The 19805-nt window shown below is 44.9% G+C and overlaps 1 protein-coding gene across 6 annotated transcripts in view; it reads right to left on the reverse strand.

Moving 5' to 3' along the window:
- The window catches only part of LOC147710076 (erythroid membrane-associated protein-like), a 470315-nt gene that overhangs the window by 217795 nt on the left and 232715 nt on the right, over positions 1-19805 (reverse strand). For 4 of the 6 annotated variants that reach the window (XM_086920784.1, XM_086920780.1, XM_086920779.1 and 1 more), the window contains exons 5-7: positions 4146-4166; positions 3286-3306; positions 3179-3199 (exon numbers count right to left, since the gene is read on the reverse strand). The exons of the other annotated variants lie outside the window; for them this stretch is intronic. In XM_086920784.1, coding sequence (XP_086776910.1) covers positions 3179-3199; positions 3286-3306; positions 4146-4166 — 63 coding nt within the window. The remainder of the gene's footprint in view (positions 1-3178; positions 3200-3285; positions 3307-4145; positions 4167-19805) is intronic. 6 annotated transcript variants of the gene reach the window in all.

Raw genomic sequence — 19805 nt, forward strand, 5'->3', positions numbered from 1 at the left:
CATTCTCCATGGCCTCTCCTCTGCCATAGAGTCACATCCTTCTCATGTCTCACCTCCAGGTGCAAGAAGTCAGTCAAAGTGCCAGCATGAATTAGAAATCAATTTGTACTGCAATTTATATTTGAAACACTGAGCAATTCTTCATAATAGGTACCTACTGGGAATAATAAAGCCCACAAGAAGAGGTCAGGGACACAGTGGATCTCTAACACCTGATTCATATATGAATATCACATTTAAAGCCACTAAGAATAGGAAATATAATTCAAAATATGTATAATAAACTTCTAACCTAAACCATAAAATATGAATAATACTAAAACAGAATATAAAAATAAATACAATAATGCAATTTTTGCACATCGAAAACAGCAAGGAACATTCTAACATTTTTATTGTGTCCTCACTATCCAAACTGCCTTATGCTTTATTTATACTATCTTTGCTTAAGCATAAAATAGTAAATTGAGTCTGAGATTCTAGGCTGATTCACCCAACATCCTTAGGATTTATTTATAAAATACCAAGTTAGCTATTTCCTGTCATGAAAAAGAAGCATGTAGGTTAAAGGAACATAAACACTGACCAGCTGTAAGGTATTTCCCCCCTCTGTCGCGTCCAACTGAGGATTGGGCTACACACGGGATTAACATTTGCCTCTATAGCTATGTCTGGAAGGCTCTCTCTTTCTACGATATGATATCTGATATTCTATTGTACACTACTTGCATTTTTTATCTTATCCTACTTTTTATTTTGTAAGCAATTACAGGATTTTAAGATTTGAAAGCAAGAATTGAACACGACAAGAATGGCAGGACATGTGCCAACTCATTTATCATAGAGATAGAATATAGTTAACATTCATAGACATTCCTGGTTAGCAGGTACCTATGGTGCTGACATTTCTAGAATTCCTAAACAGCTTTATAACATCACACATTCTACAAAGGAAATAGTAAAGATTGAAAAATGCCCAAAAGTTGAATTACTGGAGTCTGAAAGGACAACATGATTTAAAATAGAAATGTCTGAACGTGAATAGTCATAGTGTTCCTGACACATCCTCTAACACCTTTAAGCCACTGGGCTGTTACTGACGGACCTATTAGCTATCACTGCAGGAAGCCTGTGGGTAAATAAAAAGAGTTTTCAAAGTTGGAAAGAGATTCTGGAGCAGTAACGTTTACATCTCGGTCTGTGTTTAGCCAGACAAACTCATTCCTTGCACCTTAGAAGAGAGTTGGTTCTACGTGTTTGTCATGATGGGTTCTCACACTGTGCATGTTTACAGTCCTATAGGTAAAGTTGTACTTTGATGATTTGAACATTACAGAGCTTGAGCTTTGGCACTGCAGAGACATTGTTACTTCTAGATATAGGTACCTTATCTCCATACAGCAGACACAGAAAGCAATGTACGACTATCCTTGTGTATTTTTAATTACTGTGAGTGTCATGGACAACTCTGCAATGGCCATCAATGCTCAACATTGGTTAATATCTTTTCGGTGTGGGCATTTAAAGAATTAAATACTTACAACACTCTCTATGCATCTCTTAATTTATTGGGTTGATATGTGGCATAAAAGCCTCATAACTCATCAATTGTTATGGCCTTGGCTTCCCTGGTGGATTGCTTCTGTTCCTAATTAGAAAAACATCGTAATTCTTCAGTGCATCTCCTGAGTGATTGTTAAACTGAAGATAGAGTACTCTACAGCGAGGTAATTAGTTTATTTAACCTGCTCATGAGAATTTTATGATTTAAATAAATACCTCCAGAAGGTGAAGTTTGTTAAATAAAAAAACCTGTCTATAAGACATATGGAGTTGTTATTTTATGTACTGAGCTATGAGTGGATTTACGTTTTGTGGACTGTGATGTCTCGCATGAATCTTCCGAGAAGAAACATTTTCTAAATACAGCTACTCTCTAAATATGGCTAACTATGACAGGATGGCCCAATGACAGGCATGCACTAGACCAAGGTTTTCAACTATGGGAATGACTTCTAAGTCAGAGGGTAGGACAAGATTGACAGGGTGGAGCTGCTGTTCCTAATTGGCAAAAATCCTAATTCTTCAGTGCATCTCCTGAGTGATTTTTAAACTGAAGATAGAGTACTCTACAGAGAGGTAATTAATTTATTTAACCTGCTCATGAGAATTTTTTGATTTAAATAAATACCTCCAAAAGGTGAAGTTTGTTAAATAAAAATAACTTTCTATATGATGTATGGAGTTTTTACTCTGTGTACTGAGCTATGAGTGGATTTACGTTTTGTGGACTGTGATGTCTCGCATGAATCTTCTGAGAAGATACATTTTCTAAATACAGCTACTCTCTAAATACGGCAAACTATGACAGGATGGCCCAATGACAGGCAGGCACTAGACCAAGGTTCTCAACTATGGGAATCACTTCTAAGTCAGAGGGTAGGACAATATTGACTGGGTGGAGCATTTGCCAGTTTATAATAATGTTTAATAGTTTCCATTATCTCCACACTGTAAATTACAGCTCCTTGTGTTCTCCTCGTATATGGTGTAGGTGACCAGGAAGAAGGTCTTGTACAACAAGCCTGATAAATGCCAAGTTTACTAGGTTATGGAAATGTTTATTTTAGATATATAGGCAATGCATTTCTAAGACAGACAGGGGCTCATACCAATTCAGATTGCAAATGGAAAATATATTCACAAAGAGGAAGCGTCTTACGTAATCAAAAGACTGGATTGGAAGCTTTCACAAGAAAACTGTAGAACACATAAAGTGAGGTCAATACATCTCAATTTTGTAAAGACTAGAGAGGAAAACAATATAACATTGGTGTGCTTTTCTTTTGGTATGGTCTTAAGCAAGAAAACAATACAAATATATTTTTTAATCTTTGAACTCTCAAAAACGAATCTCAAATTTCAGTTCTGATTTCTTAAACTGTTAATATATTTCTAGGCAATATTCCAGAGCCAGAGAATCAAGGAAGAAGTATTTGAAACTTTGAGAACCTTAGACAACAAACCAGTAAAGTTCCTGATTACAATGCCGCAAAAACAGTTTCCAGGCTTGAACTGGGATAGAGGATTTATTCTGTACAGTGGCAGCAAAATGCCACTGGAAGAGATCATAATTCTTCCAATGCTTCTATATTAAAATGTAAATTATAGCACTCACCTTTTTCTTTTTGGAGATTGTCTGTGTACACAAAAACATTAATTATGAACTCACTAGATTTTGTTTTGTATAAAATTCATTTATTATTGCTCAATTTAAATACATACCTCTTGCTTTAATTAAATCACCTATCAGATAAATATAGAGAAGTAAAGGTTAATATTGTTTTGAGTATGTGCAATTTATTTCTACATTGCCTGATGGTGAAAGTTACCAGACTAAGGAGAACTGACAGAGGGTAGTACTAACTATCTGGAATGTGTTTCCAAGTGTTCCAACTACTTTTTGGAAAATGTCTGAAATATCATATATCCATAACATACATTGTTTCGCATAGTCAAAGATAGTTTATGCATTTCAAACTGACCTATCACATTCACATTCATTATACATAAAAAAATATCCCTCAATCATTTCGATAATTTTTTTAAAGTATATGACATCAAGTTGCCTAGCACTATTCTGGTTAGGGATCTTTGAAAAGTAATACGTTTATTGCAGATTACAAATGAAATATCTAATATACAATATGTTGAAATCTTTCAAACCTCAAAACTATTTTGTTTAAAACCAAAGAATTATTTGGAAATTAATTATTTTGATATGTCTGCTCAGATAGCTTATAATAGATTATGAATTTCATAATGAGCATTTCCGGGGGTTTTAAAAATGGAGTAGACGTGTCTAATTGCAGTGAAATCACTTGGTGACAATCTGGGTGTTTTCTGCAGCTGTGTGGATTGGGAATTGGCTTTCTTACTGTGTAGTGCACTTCTGTTTTAGTATAAAGGAGACATAGTCCAGAACATAGCCCCTCTGTAGAGCAAAATATAGTTCCCAGCATCATGAAAAGCAAATGATGCAAGACAGGGAGTAACAATCTTCAGACAAGATGTGTAACAGAAGTACTTTACCTCGACTGGATTTGTGCTTGCCCTTACCCTTGTTTTAATGCGATTTCACATACCTTTTTCCATCTGGAGAGTGTCTGAAATAGCAACGACAAATGTGTTACTTGTGGAGATTCAATACAGACTGTTGCCAAATTTTAAAGGCAACCATTAAAGAGATGTTCCACGTTTGAATATTTTGACAACTGTGCTAGAGTGTAATGCTCTAAATTCAAGCAATTCACACAAACATAATTACAATGTTAATAATTATGAGGATGAAAATGTCACAACACAATCATCATTTGACAATTTGAATTAAACAGAAGAATTGAATCTGCATTTTGAACATTACATGAAAAACAACTGTGTGACCAACTCTCAGCTGTGAAAAAACTTTGCATTGTTGCATAAAAATTACCTTCATATTAACAGGAAATAAATAATGGAAAAATCATTTTGATGCTTTGCATCACTTTCATGAAGCAAAAACAGTGGTAAAGTGTGATAAATCTGAGCTTTATAAGATGCTATTGAGCTAACTTGATCAGGAAGGAAATGCTATATTTAAATTTGGATTGAAATGTAAATCCTGAAATACTTTGCATCATGCCAGCCAATAAACACAGCAGCATTATGCAATAGCCAAAGGAAGCAGCTAGATTAGGGTTTCAAATTATACCATCCTAGAGGTGTGTGAGGGCCAAATCATTACACATGTCACTCAATCTCCGGAGATGCAGCATTCTCCATGACGTCTCCTCTGCCATAGAGTCACATCCTTCTCAGGTTTCACCTCCAGGTGCAAGAACTCAGTCAAACTGCCAGCATGAATTAGAAATCCCTTTGGACTGCAATTCATATTTAAAACACTGAGCAATTATTCATAATAAGTACTTTCTGGGAATAATAAATCCCACAAGATGAGGTCAGGGACACAGTGGAACTCTAACACCTGATTCATTTATGAATATCACATTCAAACCCACTAAGAATAGGAAATATATTTTAAAATATTTATAATAAACTTCTCACCTAAACCATCAAATATGAATGGTACTAAAACAGAATATAAAAATAAATACAAAGATGCAATTTCTGCACATGAAAAACAGCAAGAAAAATTCTAACATTTGTATTGTGTCTTAATCATCCTAACTGCCTTATGCTTTATTGAGATTTATACTATCTTTGCTTAAGCAGTAAATAGTAAATTGTGATTGAGATTCTAGGCTGATTCAGCCAACATGCTTATGATTTATTTATAAAATAGAGAGTTAGCTATTTCCTGTCATAAATATCCAAATGCTTATGATGCTTATGACCCAACATGCTTAGGATCCATACTACTATTATAAAGAGAGAGCCCAAACCTTTGATGTGGGTAAGCTCAGAAACCACAGTGTCAACCGGGACTCCGCATGCAGCATTGGAAAGGTGAGGCAAAGCAGATGGATATAGGCTATACACCAGCGCAACATATACTTTGCAAGGGACAAAGCAAGTTGCGGGACAAAGTAGTCCGCTGGAAGTAGCACCGGCTCTGAGGAGCATACGCTGCCTGCAGCATGGGAATAGCGTCTGTGCAGGGGTGTGAGAATAGCGTCCTACTGAAAGTAGAACTGGCTCTGAGGAGCATACGCCGCCTGCAGCGTGGGAATAGCGTCTGTGCAGGGAATAGCGTCTGTGCAGGGGTGTCAGAATAGCGTCCTATGACGGGTGCAGAGCATTCCATGGTGTGTGCGGATAGCGTCGTAGCGTCCTATGACGTGGGCAGAGCGTCCCATGGTGTGTGCGTATAGCGTTGTATCACGTAGATGGTAATGGCGTCTCAGTGCACCTGGGCACATTGTGCTGGCCAAGACGGATGAGGCGCGTGTGCACACTGTGTCATTGGGGTAAATTCGGGACACACACAGCATCGCGTACAGAGGCACCCGGGAACATTGTGCAGGCCAAAACGGGTAAGGTGTGTTTCCGCACTGTGTCAATGGGGGGGATTGCAGACACGCACAGCATCTGCATCAGCACAGCACAGCATCGCGGTGCCGCTTTGGGACACTGTGAGGCCACACACGCTGAACGCTGGCGCCGCCATTATTAAATGCAGAGCCTGACATTCTTTTTTATACCCAGACAACGTCGGGACGGGCTGCTAGTTTATTTATAAAATAGCAAGTTAGCTATTTCCTGTCATGAATAAGAAGCATGTAGGAGAATGGAACATAAACACTGACCAGCTGTAATGTATTTCCCCCCTTTCGTCTCCAACTGAGTATTGGGCTACACACTGGATTAACATTTGCCTCTATAGCCATGTCTGGAAGGCTCTTTCGATCTATGATCAACTTTAAAAACAATACTTCTCAAAAAAAGTTGTGCAAAATTGCATACATTCAAACTAGCTCAATACGAGAGTGGAGATAAGATTGGAAAAATCTTGGCTTACAAAGTCGCGGATGATAAAGCCAATACGGTGATTCAAAATATTCGCGGCTCTGATAATATCTTATACGAACAGCCTGTGGAGATACTAGAACAATTTGTGGATTTTTACCGAACTTTATATACTCCGGAGACCTATCCCAGCACAGCTACAATACATGATTATCTAAACGAAAAGATCAGAAACAATAAATCCACTTTTAGAATTAGATCAATAGTCGGAAAATATCACCTTGTTGGAGGTTAGACATGCTATTGTTTCTTTACCTTCTGGAAAAGCTGCAGGGCAAGACACCATTCCAGTAGAGGTATATAAAATCTGTATTGAGGAATTATCACTGGTACTACTTCAAGTGATTCAATCCTTTGGTGTAAATAGGAAAGCCCCGAATTTGTGGAATATGGCTAAAATAATTGTTTTTCTAAAAAAGGGTAAGCCTACTGAAGAATGTGGCTCATATAGACCCATTTCTCTTATTAATATCGATGCTAAAGTGTTTGCAAAAATTTTAGCAACCCGTTTGGACCCACTTATGCCCAAAATTGTCAACCAACAGAAACATGGGTTTGTAATGGGGAGGGACACTACAGCCCATGTTAACATGGCCATAACAGCATTTGATATAGCTGAGACGGAATACACCCCACTCGGTATGATTCTACTAGATGCCGAGAAGGCTTTTGACCGAGTGGGGTGGGATTATCTAAGGTCTGTTATGACAAATTTGGGTTTAGCGGTCAATTTGCTAGGTGGATACAGGCGCTATATGATAATCCCATAGCTAGCATCAGCTATGCTGGGTTGACTTCCTCTACGTTTGCTATCTCTCGGGGCAACCGGCAGGGGTGCCCTTTATCACATCTATTATTTGCTCTTTCAATGGAGCCGTTTTTATATGCTTTACAGATACAGCCCCGAATCATACGTTTTAAATCTGGCACCCATTTTTTTTAAATTACCGCTTATGCAGACAACATTACTATTTATTCTTCTGATATTGTAGAGGCATTACAAGGGATAGCGATAGAGGCTTGTAGATTTGGAGTGGTATCTGGCTATAAATTAAATATAAATAAAACACAAATAGTTGCTAAATATGAACCAGCAGTAGCTGTTTTTGGGGTCTGTAAAACTGCCTTCTATCTGGGTGTTAAAATTACATCAAAAATACATAATATGATTTCCATTAACTATGATGCTCTACTAAAAACAACTATTCAGTCTTTTAAAAAATGGCAGAAGCTTCCTTTGAATTTAATAGGTAGAATTAATTTAATTAAAATGAAAATCCTCCCCAAATTTCTTTATTTATTTCGATCTATTCCTTTAGCACTTAGTAACGCTTTTTTAAAGAAGTTGGATGGGATTTTCAGCAGTTTTGTATGGGGATATAGGAAAGCCCGTGGGTCCATGCTGTTACTCAATAATTACCCCCAGGTCCCTCCTGACCTCGTCCCATTCCTTAAAATATGGAGATGACCATCTCCACGACAGAAAAAAGAAAAGGAGCATGCTGGGATACCCTGCCTGCTCCCTCCCACTGGGAGGACATAAGCGGTAACAGCCCAGCATGCAGCCTGTTCTTTTTTCTGTCTTCCGACAGAATGGCTCGGAGTTTTTGCTTACTCTTACCTGCGGTGGCTTCAGGGTCGTCTCGTCGGGCTGCTGGGCTGTCCTCTCCGTCCCTGAAGTCCTCCTCTCTGTCACGTCGTGCTGCTGGGCTTCTCGACGTCCTGCTCAGCGTTCTCCTGGCCTGCCGGGCTTGCCAGGAGCCGCGTTGGATGCCGCCCGGCCCATTGTGGCTGGGGCGCTGGTTCTCCTGGTCCTCTTCCGGGTTGCTGTGCGCGTCTCCCTGAGGCTTGGCTGGTTGTGGGAGGCGCGCTGCTATGGGTGTTGGCGGGTCCTGGGGGCTCTGCCAGGCTTTTTTCCAGGGATTCCGGCCTCCGTGGAGTTTGCTCAGCCTTCGCAGGCCAGGGTTCGAATCCTGCCACTGCTGTGTCAACATCCCCAGGTGGGGATTTTTCAAACTTTCCCATTTGTTTGGGGCTGTCTCGTTGCAGCCATGTGTTCACCTTCCTCCGGTTGATGCCACTTGTTGCTCCGGTGGTTCTGGTTCCTTCGGTGCTGTGATCGCGGAGGTGTGGTCTGCTCTGCGCTGATGTCCTGGAGGGCGCCTGGGCAGTATATTGGGGGGCGGTGAGCTGTTGGGGCGGCCCTCCTGCCCTCCTGGTGAGTACCGCATAGTGGTCCCTGTTTCTTTCTTTTCTATTGTCCGAGTTTCCTGCTGTCTTTCTTTTGCAGGTTCCTCCTGGGCCTGGTCCTTGGCTCCCTGCCTGTGGCCGTGTGGATCTTGCTGTGGCCTCAGCGGGGCGGACTTCTCTGCCCGGCGTTGGTGTTCTGGTGGGCTCCTGGACAGTCTGATGGGGGGGGGGGGTGCTGTTGTGGCCCTCTTCCTGCCCCCCTGGTGAGTACCGTGTATCGGAAGTCCCTGTTTATTTCCTGTTCACTGTCCTTGTGTACTGTGTGGCGGTTAAGGCTGTGTATGGGCGGGTTGGCCTTGCTGGACATGGTTCCGTCTCTTGACCTGCTGTTGTCCATGATGGTTGCTGGTGGGAGTCGTCCTCTGGGCGTCTCCCTGCCGGTTGAGTGGGGTGTGTGCTGTTTTCCTCTGTTTCATCCGCTCGTATCAGCATGTCACTTGGTCTCCTGTGCTGCCTGGCTCTTCTGCTGCTGGGGTTGCTGTTACGTGCTTGCTGCCTTGGTTTGCCTTCCCCGTGCCTCCTCGACTGGTTGTGTTCTGTTGGTCGGGCCGGTGGGCTGGTGGTGCGTTCTTCCTGCCACCTTGGAGTCCTTTCTCCTCCTCTTGGGTTACGCCTTTGGAGGGGTTCTGGGGTGTTTCTCCGGTTGTGGGGGCCCCTGCTTCGTTCGGGTTGGCCCCCTCCTTTTGGCTCTCTCTGGAGTTCTCCGGCCCAACTTTTTTGCTGGGGGGGTCCCCTGTTGCTCGGGCCCCCCTGCTCTGCGGTTGTTCTGCCCCTGTTGGGGTGCGCTTGTGCCCTTGGAGTGGTGTGCATTCCCTCTTTTTTCTTTGGGGTTGGGCTGTTCTCGCTTCCTGCGCCCTGGTCCCCTGTGTTCTTTTGTGTTCCGGGGACGCATCTGTTTTCTCCTGTGTGGCATGCCCCTTTGGTTGGCTTGCCCTTGCGACGTGGTTGGGCTTTTTCTTCCTGTTCCCCTGGCCTGAGTGCTGTTTTGGGGTTTCCGGTCGGACCTTGACAGGCTCGTGTTCTGACCTTCTCCTGCTGCTGCGGCTCCCTGTGCTTTCTGGTTCCGGGGTTCTTGCTGTTTCTGTCTGGCCTATCCCTCTGGTGCTTGCCACTTGGAGCTGTGCTCTGCAGCTGTGTTGCCCTGTGGCTTTGGCTTCTGGTCCTCCTGCTGCCTGGCCGTCCCTGGTGGGGTCTCTTGCTGCTGGGCCGTGGCTCGCTTTCTGCGGCCTTCTGCCCTTTGGTTCCTGGCGTTCCTGTGGGTTCGGTCCTGGTGCGTGTCTGTCGGGTTCCTGCGGTATCCGCTGCTGGTCGCATCTTGCTTCCTCTCGGGTGCTTTGCTTGGGCCATGCTCAGGGCTACTGGCTTTCGGCGGGTTCCTGTGTCCTCCCCTTGTTTCCTTGTTGGGGGGGCTGTTGGGCCCTTCCTCTGTCCTGGTGGCGCCTTGTCCTTGTTCGGCTGTTGGCTCCGGGACGGGCTGGTTGTGCTCCTGGTGGGTCCTGTTGTTGTAGGCTTTGCTTCTTGCCTTCTGCCTGGTGGGATTTGGTTTCCTGTTGAGGTTTCCTTCTCCCCTCTTGTTTCTCTGGATGGTGGGTTGTGCTTTGGGGCTTTGCTGCGTTGGCCGCTGTTGCCTCCGGTGGTGGCTGGGTCGTTGGCTCTGCCTTGGGTGGGCGCTTGTTCTTCGTGTGCCAGGCTCCTGTGCCCCACCCTGTCTGCTGGTCCTGGCTGAGCTATGCCCTTTCCCTGCTGGTGTGTTTTGGGTGTCGGTCTCCCCGGGTGTGTGGTCTCTCTGTGACTTCCTTTCGCCCCTTGGTTCCTGCCCTTCTGTTGGTTCGAGCGGGGTGGGTGCCTGTCTGGATGCCGGCCTGCCTGCCTGCCTACGGTTTTCGCTGTTGGGCGCTTCTTGCTCCCTTTGGGTGCTTTTGCTTGCCCCGTGCTCGGGGTGTCTACCTTCTGGTGGTGTCTCCCCCTGGATTCCGGGGGGGGGTTGGTTTGTTGTGCCCTTCCTCCGTGCTGGTGGGCCTTGGCCTTTTTGGTGGTGTTAGCTCGGGTTTCTTCTCGCCTGCCGCCCTGTTCCCCTCCGGTGGTGGCTGGGATTTGTTGGTCTTCCTTAGCTTTTGCTTTGGGTGGCCTCTTGTTCTTTGGTTGTTCGGCTCTTATGCCCTGCCCTGTTGGCCGTGCCTTTTCCCTACTTGTGGGGTTTGGGTGTCTGCCTCCCCTGGTGTGTGGCCGGGTTTCTGCTTCCTGCCCCTCTCGCTCTGCCTTGGGTTGCGGTTGGCTTTGCTTCGGGTCTGGGGCTTTGGAGGCCAGGCGTTGGCCCTGTGCTCCCACGCGAGCTGTTTTCGGCCTGTGCCCTTTGCTCTCTCGTTGGTGCTGGGGTGTTCCTTCCCGCTCCCTTGTTGAGTGGTGCGCCTTGGGCTTCTTCGAGCTCCTCTTCTTTGCTTTCGGTGCCAGGGTTTTTTTCGTGTGCTCTGGGGGCCGAGGCTCTGCCTCTGTTGGTTTTGCCTTTCCGGTCCCTGTTTTGGCATCCCATTCGCTTTGCGTTTGGGTCGCTGGTGCACCTCTTGGCTTGGTTGTGTTGGGCATTGTGCTGTGGGGCCCTTCTTTGCTTCGGGTCCTTTTTTTGGTCCCTGCTGGGGTCCTTTCCTGGCTGCTCCTTCTCTTGGTCTTTGTCACGGTCCTGGGTTGGTCTTCGGTCCTTTCTATGTCCGCTCCCTTCGGTTGGCTGTGGCGCTGGGTCCGTTGTGTGGGCTCTGGGCTTCCTCCCTCTGGTTCTCCTTTCTCGGGGAGGTCTGGCTGTGGTTGGCTGTTGTGCCTTTCCTGTGCCCCTTCCTGGTTGGGGGTTCCTTTTTGCCTCTCCTTCTCAGTCCTGGTGGTGCAGTGTTGTGTGCCTGGCTGGCTGGCTGGCCTGCCTGTTCTATGGCTGGTTTCCTGGGGTTGGGCTGTGGGCCTTGTTTTTGGCCTTCTGCCTTTGGGGTTTTGCCTTCGGTGGTTCCGTGGTGCCTCCCTTTTTCCTACTGGGGGTCGGTTCCTCCTTTCCAGTTCTGGGGTTTTGGTTTCCCTGGTTCTGTGTGGGCCTTTGTTGTCTTTCTTGGTTGCGCCCTGGTTTTTGCTGGGTCTGTTTTTGGGTTGGGCTTTTTGCTCTCCCTGACCTCTGTTGTGGAGGTTGCTGGTTTTTTGTCCGGGTGCCTCCTACTTTGGGGGTGTGCCCCGGTCTTGGTCGTTTCTGGGGTGCCGGGTTCTTCTCCCGGTTGGTTGGCCTTTTGGGTGCTGCTGCTCTTCGGAGTCTCTGCGGGGGTTGGCCTTTGGTCGGCCCTGCCCTGTGGCCTGGTTCCTCTGTGGTTCCCTGTTGCTGCCCTCTTTTCGGTTCTGCTGGGGGCTTCCCCTGCTGTGTTGGGATCGTCCCTCTGCTTTGTTCCTTCCTGGTCCTTCGGCTCGTCCGCCCTGTGCGGGCTGTTCTTTTCTGTCCTTGTCCTTTAGGCTGGGTTGGCCTGTTGGTCCCTGGTTGTTTGGCAGCCTGGGTCCGGGGGCTTCGCCCTTGGGGGTTTCTTACTGGTTGGTTGCCCTTTCCTGGCTCCGTTCTCTGTTGGGGCACGCGCGCTTTTTCTGGGGTTCCTTTTGTCGTGGGGGTTAGGGCCTTAGTTTTGGCCCCTCTGCTTGCTCCCTTGGGGGCTTGGCTCTGCTTCTGTGCCTCACTTCTGGCTTGCCTGGTTGGTGGTTCTTGTTACCGTGGTGGTCCCCTTCTGGCCTTTGGGGTCTTGGTTTGGGCCTGTGGGGTACTGTTTTTTGGTCTGGTGCCCTTGTTGTTGGTGGGGTTCCGGAAGGGCGGGTTCTCTGCTTTGGTATTCTCTATATTTTAAGGAATGGGACTAGGTCAGGAGGGGCCTGGGGGTATTGTCCTATTACTTACCGGTAATCTTCATTACTCCTGGTCCCGTTGACCTCGTCCCATTCCTTACTTCCCTCCCTCCCTCCCTTGCGGCCGGCCTTCCTGTTGTTGTCTTGGTGTTTTCAGGCTGCATGCTGGGCTGGTACCTCTTATGTACTCCCAGTGGGAGGGAACAGGTAGGGTATCCCAGCATGCTCCTTTTCTTTTTTCTGTCATGGAGATGGTCATCTCCATATTTTAAGGAATGGGACGAGGTCAACGGGACCAGGAGTAATGACGATTACCGGTAAGTAATAGGACATTCTCTAGACAATGGCAGGCTTAACTTTCCCAATTTTAAATTATATTTTTGGGCCACTTTTCTCAGGCGTCTTCGTTCTTTGCTTAACTCGGAGAAACCACTGTATTTTCATAGAATCATGTTAAATTCGGACTCCAAAATGTTCGTGCTACGATTTAACAACCCTAATTACCTTAAGAGGGTGAGATTTAAGACCGTTAGAAATACTGCCAAAATCTGATTCAATGTCTTGGCATACTGTAAAACTTTTTTTCATCTGAAATTGCGGTTATGGGGGAATCAGGTTCTTCCTGGGATTTTTAACGATGGCATGGCTTACTTATGGTCTGCACAAGGCATTAATACAATTGGGGATTTATATGGCTCCCAAGGCTTTCTAGACTTTGAAACACTTGAAATTTTGTATAATTTGACAGAATCAATGAGATCTAAGTACATTGAAATATATGATTTTTTAATACGTAAGACTAAAATACGTGCAATATTAGATTCTGATATTTGGAACTGTTTATATTCATCTAAGAATGAGTCTTTAATTAGCGAAGGTTATGGGTGTCTTAACGCCATTAAAATTAATGACTGTTCTAAGTTAGCGGAGATATGGAGCGGTAAGATGAGCTTTAATATAACCCCAAATAAGATAGCTGCCTCCTTTTCTAATATTAATAAATTGGCTCAATCTTCAAGTCTAAGATTACAACAATTTAAAACCACATGTATGCTATATTATACACCTGAAAAAATGTCTAAATGGTCTACTAATATTTCTTTCAGTGAGCGTACCAAATGCCCCAAATGTGACCTTGTAGCTGCAGACTTTGAATATATGTTGTTTTCTTGCCCGGTCCTGATGGAGTTTTGGTCTGCATTAGACAAGGTGTTGAAAATTAAAAGGATAGTTCTACCTCCTCTTACTGCTCTAATAGTATTGTTAGATTTGCATCCCTATTATTTATCCCAGCAAGCTTTGGTCACGATATTACTGTGCTAAACTAACTATAGCTAGAGCATGGATTTCCCCGAAACCTCCTCACATTATGGAATGGTGGTCACTAGTAAATGAAATATATACATTGGAGCTAGCCCTTGCAAAACTCTGAGGTTCACGCTCATTAATGAAATTTGAAAAAATATCGGTTGGCTTCATTTGAAATATACTTAATTTCCTTTGTTCTTCTTTCTTTTGAGCTATTGTGTTAAATGCTCTACAACATTTCGGTTTCTTGAATTTCATCCAGTGTTGTTAAATTCTTATTTTTTGCTTTATTAAACTCAAATATGTGTTATGAATTATTGGTATTTTATTCTGCTATATTGTTTAATCTAATTGTATTTATATGTGTTTTTCTCTTTCTCCCTCTCGGGATGTCAATAAAAGGCTCTTTCGATCTATGATCTGATAGTCTATTGTGTACTACTAGCAATTTATATCTTATCCTACTTTTTGTTTTGTAAGAAATTACAGGATTTTAAGATATTAAAGCAAGAATTGAACAAGACAAGATTGGAAGGAAATGTGCCAACTCATTTATCATAGAGATAGAATATAGTTAACATTCATAATAATTCCTGGATAGCAGGTACATATGGTACTGACATTTCTAGTATTCCTAAACAGCTTTATAACATCACACAATCTATAAAAGAAATAGCAAAGATTGGAAAATGCCCAAAAATTGAATTCCTAGAGTCTGAAAGGACAAAATGATTAAAAGTAGAAAAGTCTGAACGAGAATTGTCATAGTGTTCCTGACACATCCTCTAACAACTTTAAGCCACTGGCCAGCTCCTGATGGACCTATTACCTATCACTGCAGGATGCCTGTAAGTAAATAAAAAGAGTTTTCAAAGTTGGAAAGGGATTCTGGAGCAGTAACCTTTACCTCTTGGGCTGTGTTTGGCAGACAAACTCATTCCTTTCACCTAAGAAGAGGGTTGGTTCTACTTGTTTGTCATGGTGGGTTTTCACACTGCGCATGTGTACAGCCCTATAGATAAAGTTGTACTTTGACAATTCGGACATTACAGAGCTTGAGCTTTGGCAGTGCTGACAGATTGTTACTTCTAGATATAAGTTCCTTGTCTCCATACGAAACACACATGAAGCAATGTACAACTATCCTTGTGTATATTTAATTACTGGAGTGTAATTGACAACTCTGCAATGGCCATCAATGCCCAATGTTGGTTATTATCCTTTTGGTTCGTACATTTTAAGAATCAAATACTTACAACACTCTCTATGCATCTCTTAATTTATTGGGTTAATATGTGGCATAAAAGCCTCATAAATCATCAATTGCAATGGCCTTGGTTCCCCTGTTGGGTGGCTACTGTTCCTAATTCGAAAATGCATCCTAATTCTTCAGTGCATCTCCTGAGTGATTGTTAAACTGAAGATAGAGTACTCTACAGAGAGGTAATTAAATTATTTAACCTGCTCATGAGAATTTTTGAATTTAAATAAACATCGCCAAAAGGTGAAGTTTGTTAATTAAAAGTAACTGTCCATAAGGCATTTGGAGTTTTGTCCCAATGTACGGATCAATGAGTAGATATACCTTTTGTGTACTGTGATATCTCGAATGAATCATCTGAGAAGAAATATTTTCTAAACAGCTGTTCATTAAATATGGCTAACTATGACCAGATGGTCCAATGACAGGAATGCACTAGGCCAAGGTGTTCAACCATAGGAATCACCTCTCAGCCAGAGGGTATAACACAATTGACAGGGTAGAGCATTTGCCAGTTTATAATAGTTTCCATTATCTCCATAATCTAAATTACACCTTCCTGTGTTCTCCTCGTATATGCTGTAGGTGACCAAGAAGAAGGTCTTGTACAACAAGTCTGATAAATGCCAAGTTTACTAGGTTATGGAAATGCTTATTTTAGATATATAGGCAATGCATTTCTAAGGCAGACAGGGTGAAAGGTTGGATTGGAGGTTTTCACAAGAAAGTTGTAGAGCAATTCATATTAATGATGTAAAGACTGTAGAGGAAAACAAAATACAATTGGTGCCCTTTACTTTTATTATGTTTTTAAGCAAGGAAAGAGAACATTTGTATTGCATTCTTCTAGCTCTCATAACTAATTTTTAAAATCCAGTTCTCATTTCTTAAACTGTTTATGTATTTCTAGACAATATTTCAGAGTTAGAGTATCTAGCAAGAAGGGATTCAAACTTTGAGAGCTTTAGCCAAGAAGCCAGTAAAGTTCCTGAATACAATGCCACAAAACCAGTTTTCAGGCTTGAACTGGGATAGAGGATCTACTGTGTACAGCGGCAACAAAATACCACCAGAAAATATTGTAGGAGAGTAGGGTCTGCTATCCTATGGTCACCCCAAATTTTTGCTTTTTGCTTCACTGGTTTCTGACTTAATGTGGCTGTGGGCCTGCTAATCAGACCCCCAGCCTGCTGTTCTCTCTCTAAATTACTGCCAATGCACTCTAGGTGCATTACGAATTGGAACTGGTTCACCTTATGAGCCCCTGTATAAGTGCACCATAGGTGCCCAGGGCATAGGTGTATCCAAGGCCTACCAGGGGCTGCAGCATGTATTGTGCCACCCCTGGCCTGGCCTCCATAATTGACACAACTGGCTGATCACTCAGCTGGGGTAAGTCGGTGTAACCACCTCTTACTTAGGTACAGTATGTCTGTGCCTAACCCTAAACTGGACACATATGTTCCTATCAGCCACTCCTATGGAAGGCCTCATCAATCCTGGAGGCAGAGTGCTTGGAAATATGTGAGATGGTGCTCTGGCATGAGCTGAGCCTGTCTGCAGCTGTCGGGAACCACTCCCTAAGCTGTTCCGGGATATTGCCATACCATATACTCTTAAGTGCATTATAATCCTCGCGGTTAAATGCTATCTTTGGTTTGGCTTTATCAAAACATGTCGAGTAAGGTGTCATACGAATTGGAATACTATCCCCTCGCCAATTCTGGCGACGGGGATAGCATTCCACCCTTCTAGAGGGACACGACATGTGTGTAGCCTTAACCCCGGTTAAAGTTAAACAGAGCCTCAGCATCACAAAATGGACGCTGCCACCACAGACACAAGTCTGGCCTCCTGCTGCTGACCGAAACTCGGCAGATGGTGGCCTGGACAAAGGGTTTCCTGCCTTGGGAGGTGCGAGCACCACCCCAGACAGGATTTTGTGTATTGGGTAGGACAGGGCTGAATAGAAACAGACATGCCCGGGGCACACAAGGTGTCCCCGTGCATAGGCCAGTCCAAACCGGTCCTGGGACTTTCCAGACCCAGGCCTGGCGCGGAACTGGACAAAGGAAAGGGGGTGTAACCGCCCCCCTTCCTGGTTCCTCCCAGAGGAGGGACCTAGTAGGTGATCCACCCCTCAGATTGGGAATAAGAGCGGGAGCAGTGCCATTGCACAGCAGATCATCCTGAATCAACTTAGAACTAAGAAGACGACTGGACTTCGACATTCTGCTGCACAGAAGACTGAAGAAGAATCTCCCTTGTGGCCTAGGAGTGGCCACCCTGTGAACACAGGTACCAACCAGCAACTCGATGTCTGCTTTGCCGCCGCCTCCCGCCGGAGACCGAGCCCAGAGCCCGACAAGAACCAGACTCCCAGACCTCTCAGAGCCCGATCCACAGTCCCTGCAAAGAAGGGACCCGTGGAGGCACCGAGTGACGTGGGACTGGACCTCTTGGAAGACACTCGAAAAGCTGACTGCGCAGCTTCTGAGGCATCCTCGACGTTGTGCTTTGGGGACTGAGAACCCCCACCACCGAGCAGCCCTTGCACCGAAGATCAGCCCTCCAGCATCTCCACGATCTGCGTGGGGCCCTTTTGCATTGTGCCACTCGACGCGCCATCCCGGCCACTAGCCACGTGGTCAGCGGCCATCTTGGCGACGAACTCGAAGATTTACACAGCAGGTCTGGTTGCTCTAGACCTACCCAAGCTCCTGTAAAAAGGAGCACCCGCTCTGACCTTGCTGGTCCGAGTGAACAGCATCTTTCAACTTCTGCGTGGCTTGCATTTGCTAAGGCCTGTTTGCTCCGATCAGGTCGCCGACACCGTCAACAGCGAGAAGCCTACGTGGGACAGCTCGTGACCGACTCCTGGACGTCCTCGACCCCGGGTATCCACGTGGCTGCAGAAAGAAGCTACCCGACAACGCCTGTTTGCACCCGACATCGCCTGGTTCCAATCTGGTTCCACGGTAGTCACTGGCTAGTGACTTTGAACACTGTCCCCTCTGCTTTCAGGCCTTCACATCTTCAGATCCACCCTTGGATCCACCGGAGCTCTTCTCATCGAGCCGCCTGCAGCAACTTCAGCTCCAAGCACCATCGACCAGCGTGACGAAACCCGACACTACTTCGACCCTGTGCACCCGCATCCTGTGGGTGAGGTAACTCAGCTCCGCCGGTGCTCCTGCACTGGTACACATCTCATGGGCCTGTGTCTAAAGTTTTAACTCCGTAGGTCACTCGGAAGGTTCCTAACTTTCTAACTTTGTACTTTTTACGCACCATAGACTTTGCATTGGAAAGTGCGTGCACTTTGAACACTGCACCCGAGTCCCGTGGGCCTCTCCCGACTTAGTCCTTGCTAGTCTCGAATAGCTCCAGCGATTCCCAAGGCCCTAGGCCTCTTCACTTTCCTCCTGGTATCTCTTATACCACTTTCTTAGTATATGGTTTAGGTGGCCCCTAGGGCTCATCCATATTGTGCAACTTTTGTGTATTTTAAACTGTCTTGTGATTTAACGCTTGTGCTTCTGTGCTCATAAAGAGTCCAGGGGATTTTATAGTTAATAAATCAATATATATTTTCAATATATATCTGTGTGGTGTCCCTTTCATTTGGTATTCAAGGGGGTTGTGTATGGTATAACAGCTGGCTTCACATGCCTTTCAGAGTTTAGCCTAAGACTGCTTTGTCCACGTTACCACTAGGATAACTGGTCTACAAGGTTGAATTACAACCATCATCATAAGGGTTGCTTGGCATGGTACAAAGTGATCACTAGAACTAGTGAGCATTATATACCAGGCCAACTTCTCACATTGGTGAGCAGCGGATTGGGATCTGAGCTTGCTGTTGTTTTACCATTACAATCTTTGAGATTATCATTTGAAAGATCATACAGGTACCTGCTAGGTACATATAAAACAAGACTAGTATACTTAAGTTCTACTGAACTTAGTTGTTGTAGAGCAAAGGGAGTAGCACACCCTAGCTACAACTACTAGATAGGTTTAGTAGGTAAACACCAGTGTAGGTAGATTGCAACACATCCACCCACGCTAGAGCAATGTCTGGAGCAGAGGGGTCCAGTGGACTTACTCCTGTTGAGAGTGACCCTCCAAGGGCACCATCCAAATTTGCTATTTTTTCCTTTAAGGAATTAAGACAGCTTTGTGTCTTAAGGGGTCTGAAGACAGGGCTTCCCCTACTACAGACCACCTAAGAGAGCTCTTAGACCAGTCTGGGACTCTAAAGCCCTCTAAGGCAAACCCCACAGGGGATGCTGAAGGAGGCCATCCTTCAGAGGATGACACTGTAGACACCCCTGCCCCTATCATCCTGGTAGATGAGGAAGCCTCTACCACTGGAGCTCCTCAGGTAGATGTAGAGGAAGAGGAAGAGGAGGAGGAGGTGGAAAGCAGTGAGTCAGATGATGACAGAGATAGTCAGGTGCTGGTCAGTAGACTGAACCAGGCTAACTTAAGTGTGTTTGGAACTGAAGCAAGGCTGACCTTGCCCAGCCACCCAAATGGACTTAACCAGGGGCATAGGAGAAGGAGGAATCACTCAGGTGAATCCAATACCTCCCATGTCTAT

Source organism: Lissotriton vulgaris, chromosome 5 (assembly GCF_964263255.1).
Source record: "Lissotriton vulgaris chromosome 5, aLisVul1.2, whole genome shotgun sequence".
In the NCBI taxonomy this organism is placed as follows: domain Eukaryota; kingdom Metazoa; phylum Chordata; class Amphibia; order Caudata; family Salamandridae; genus Lissotriton; species Lissotriton vulgaris.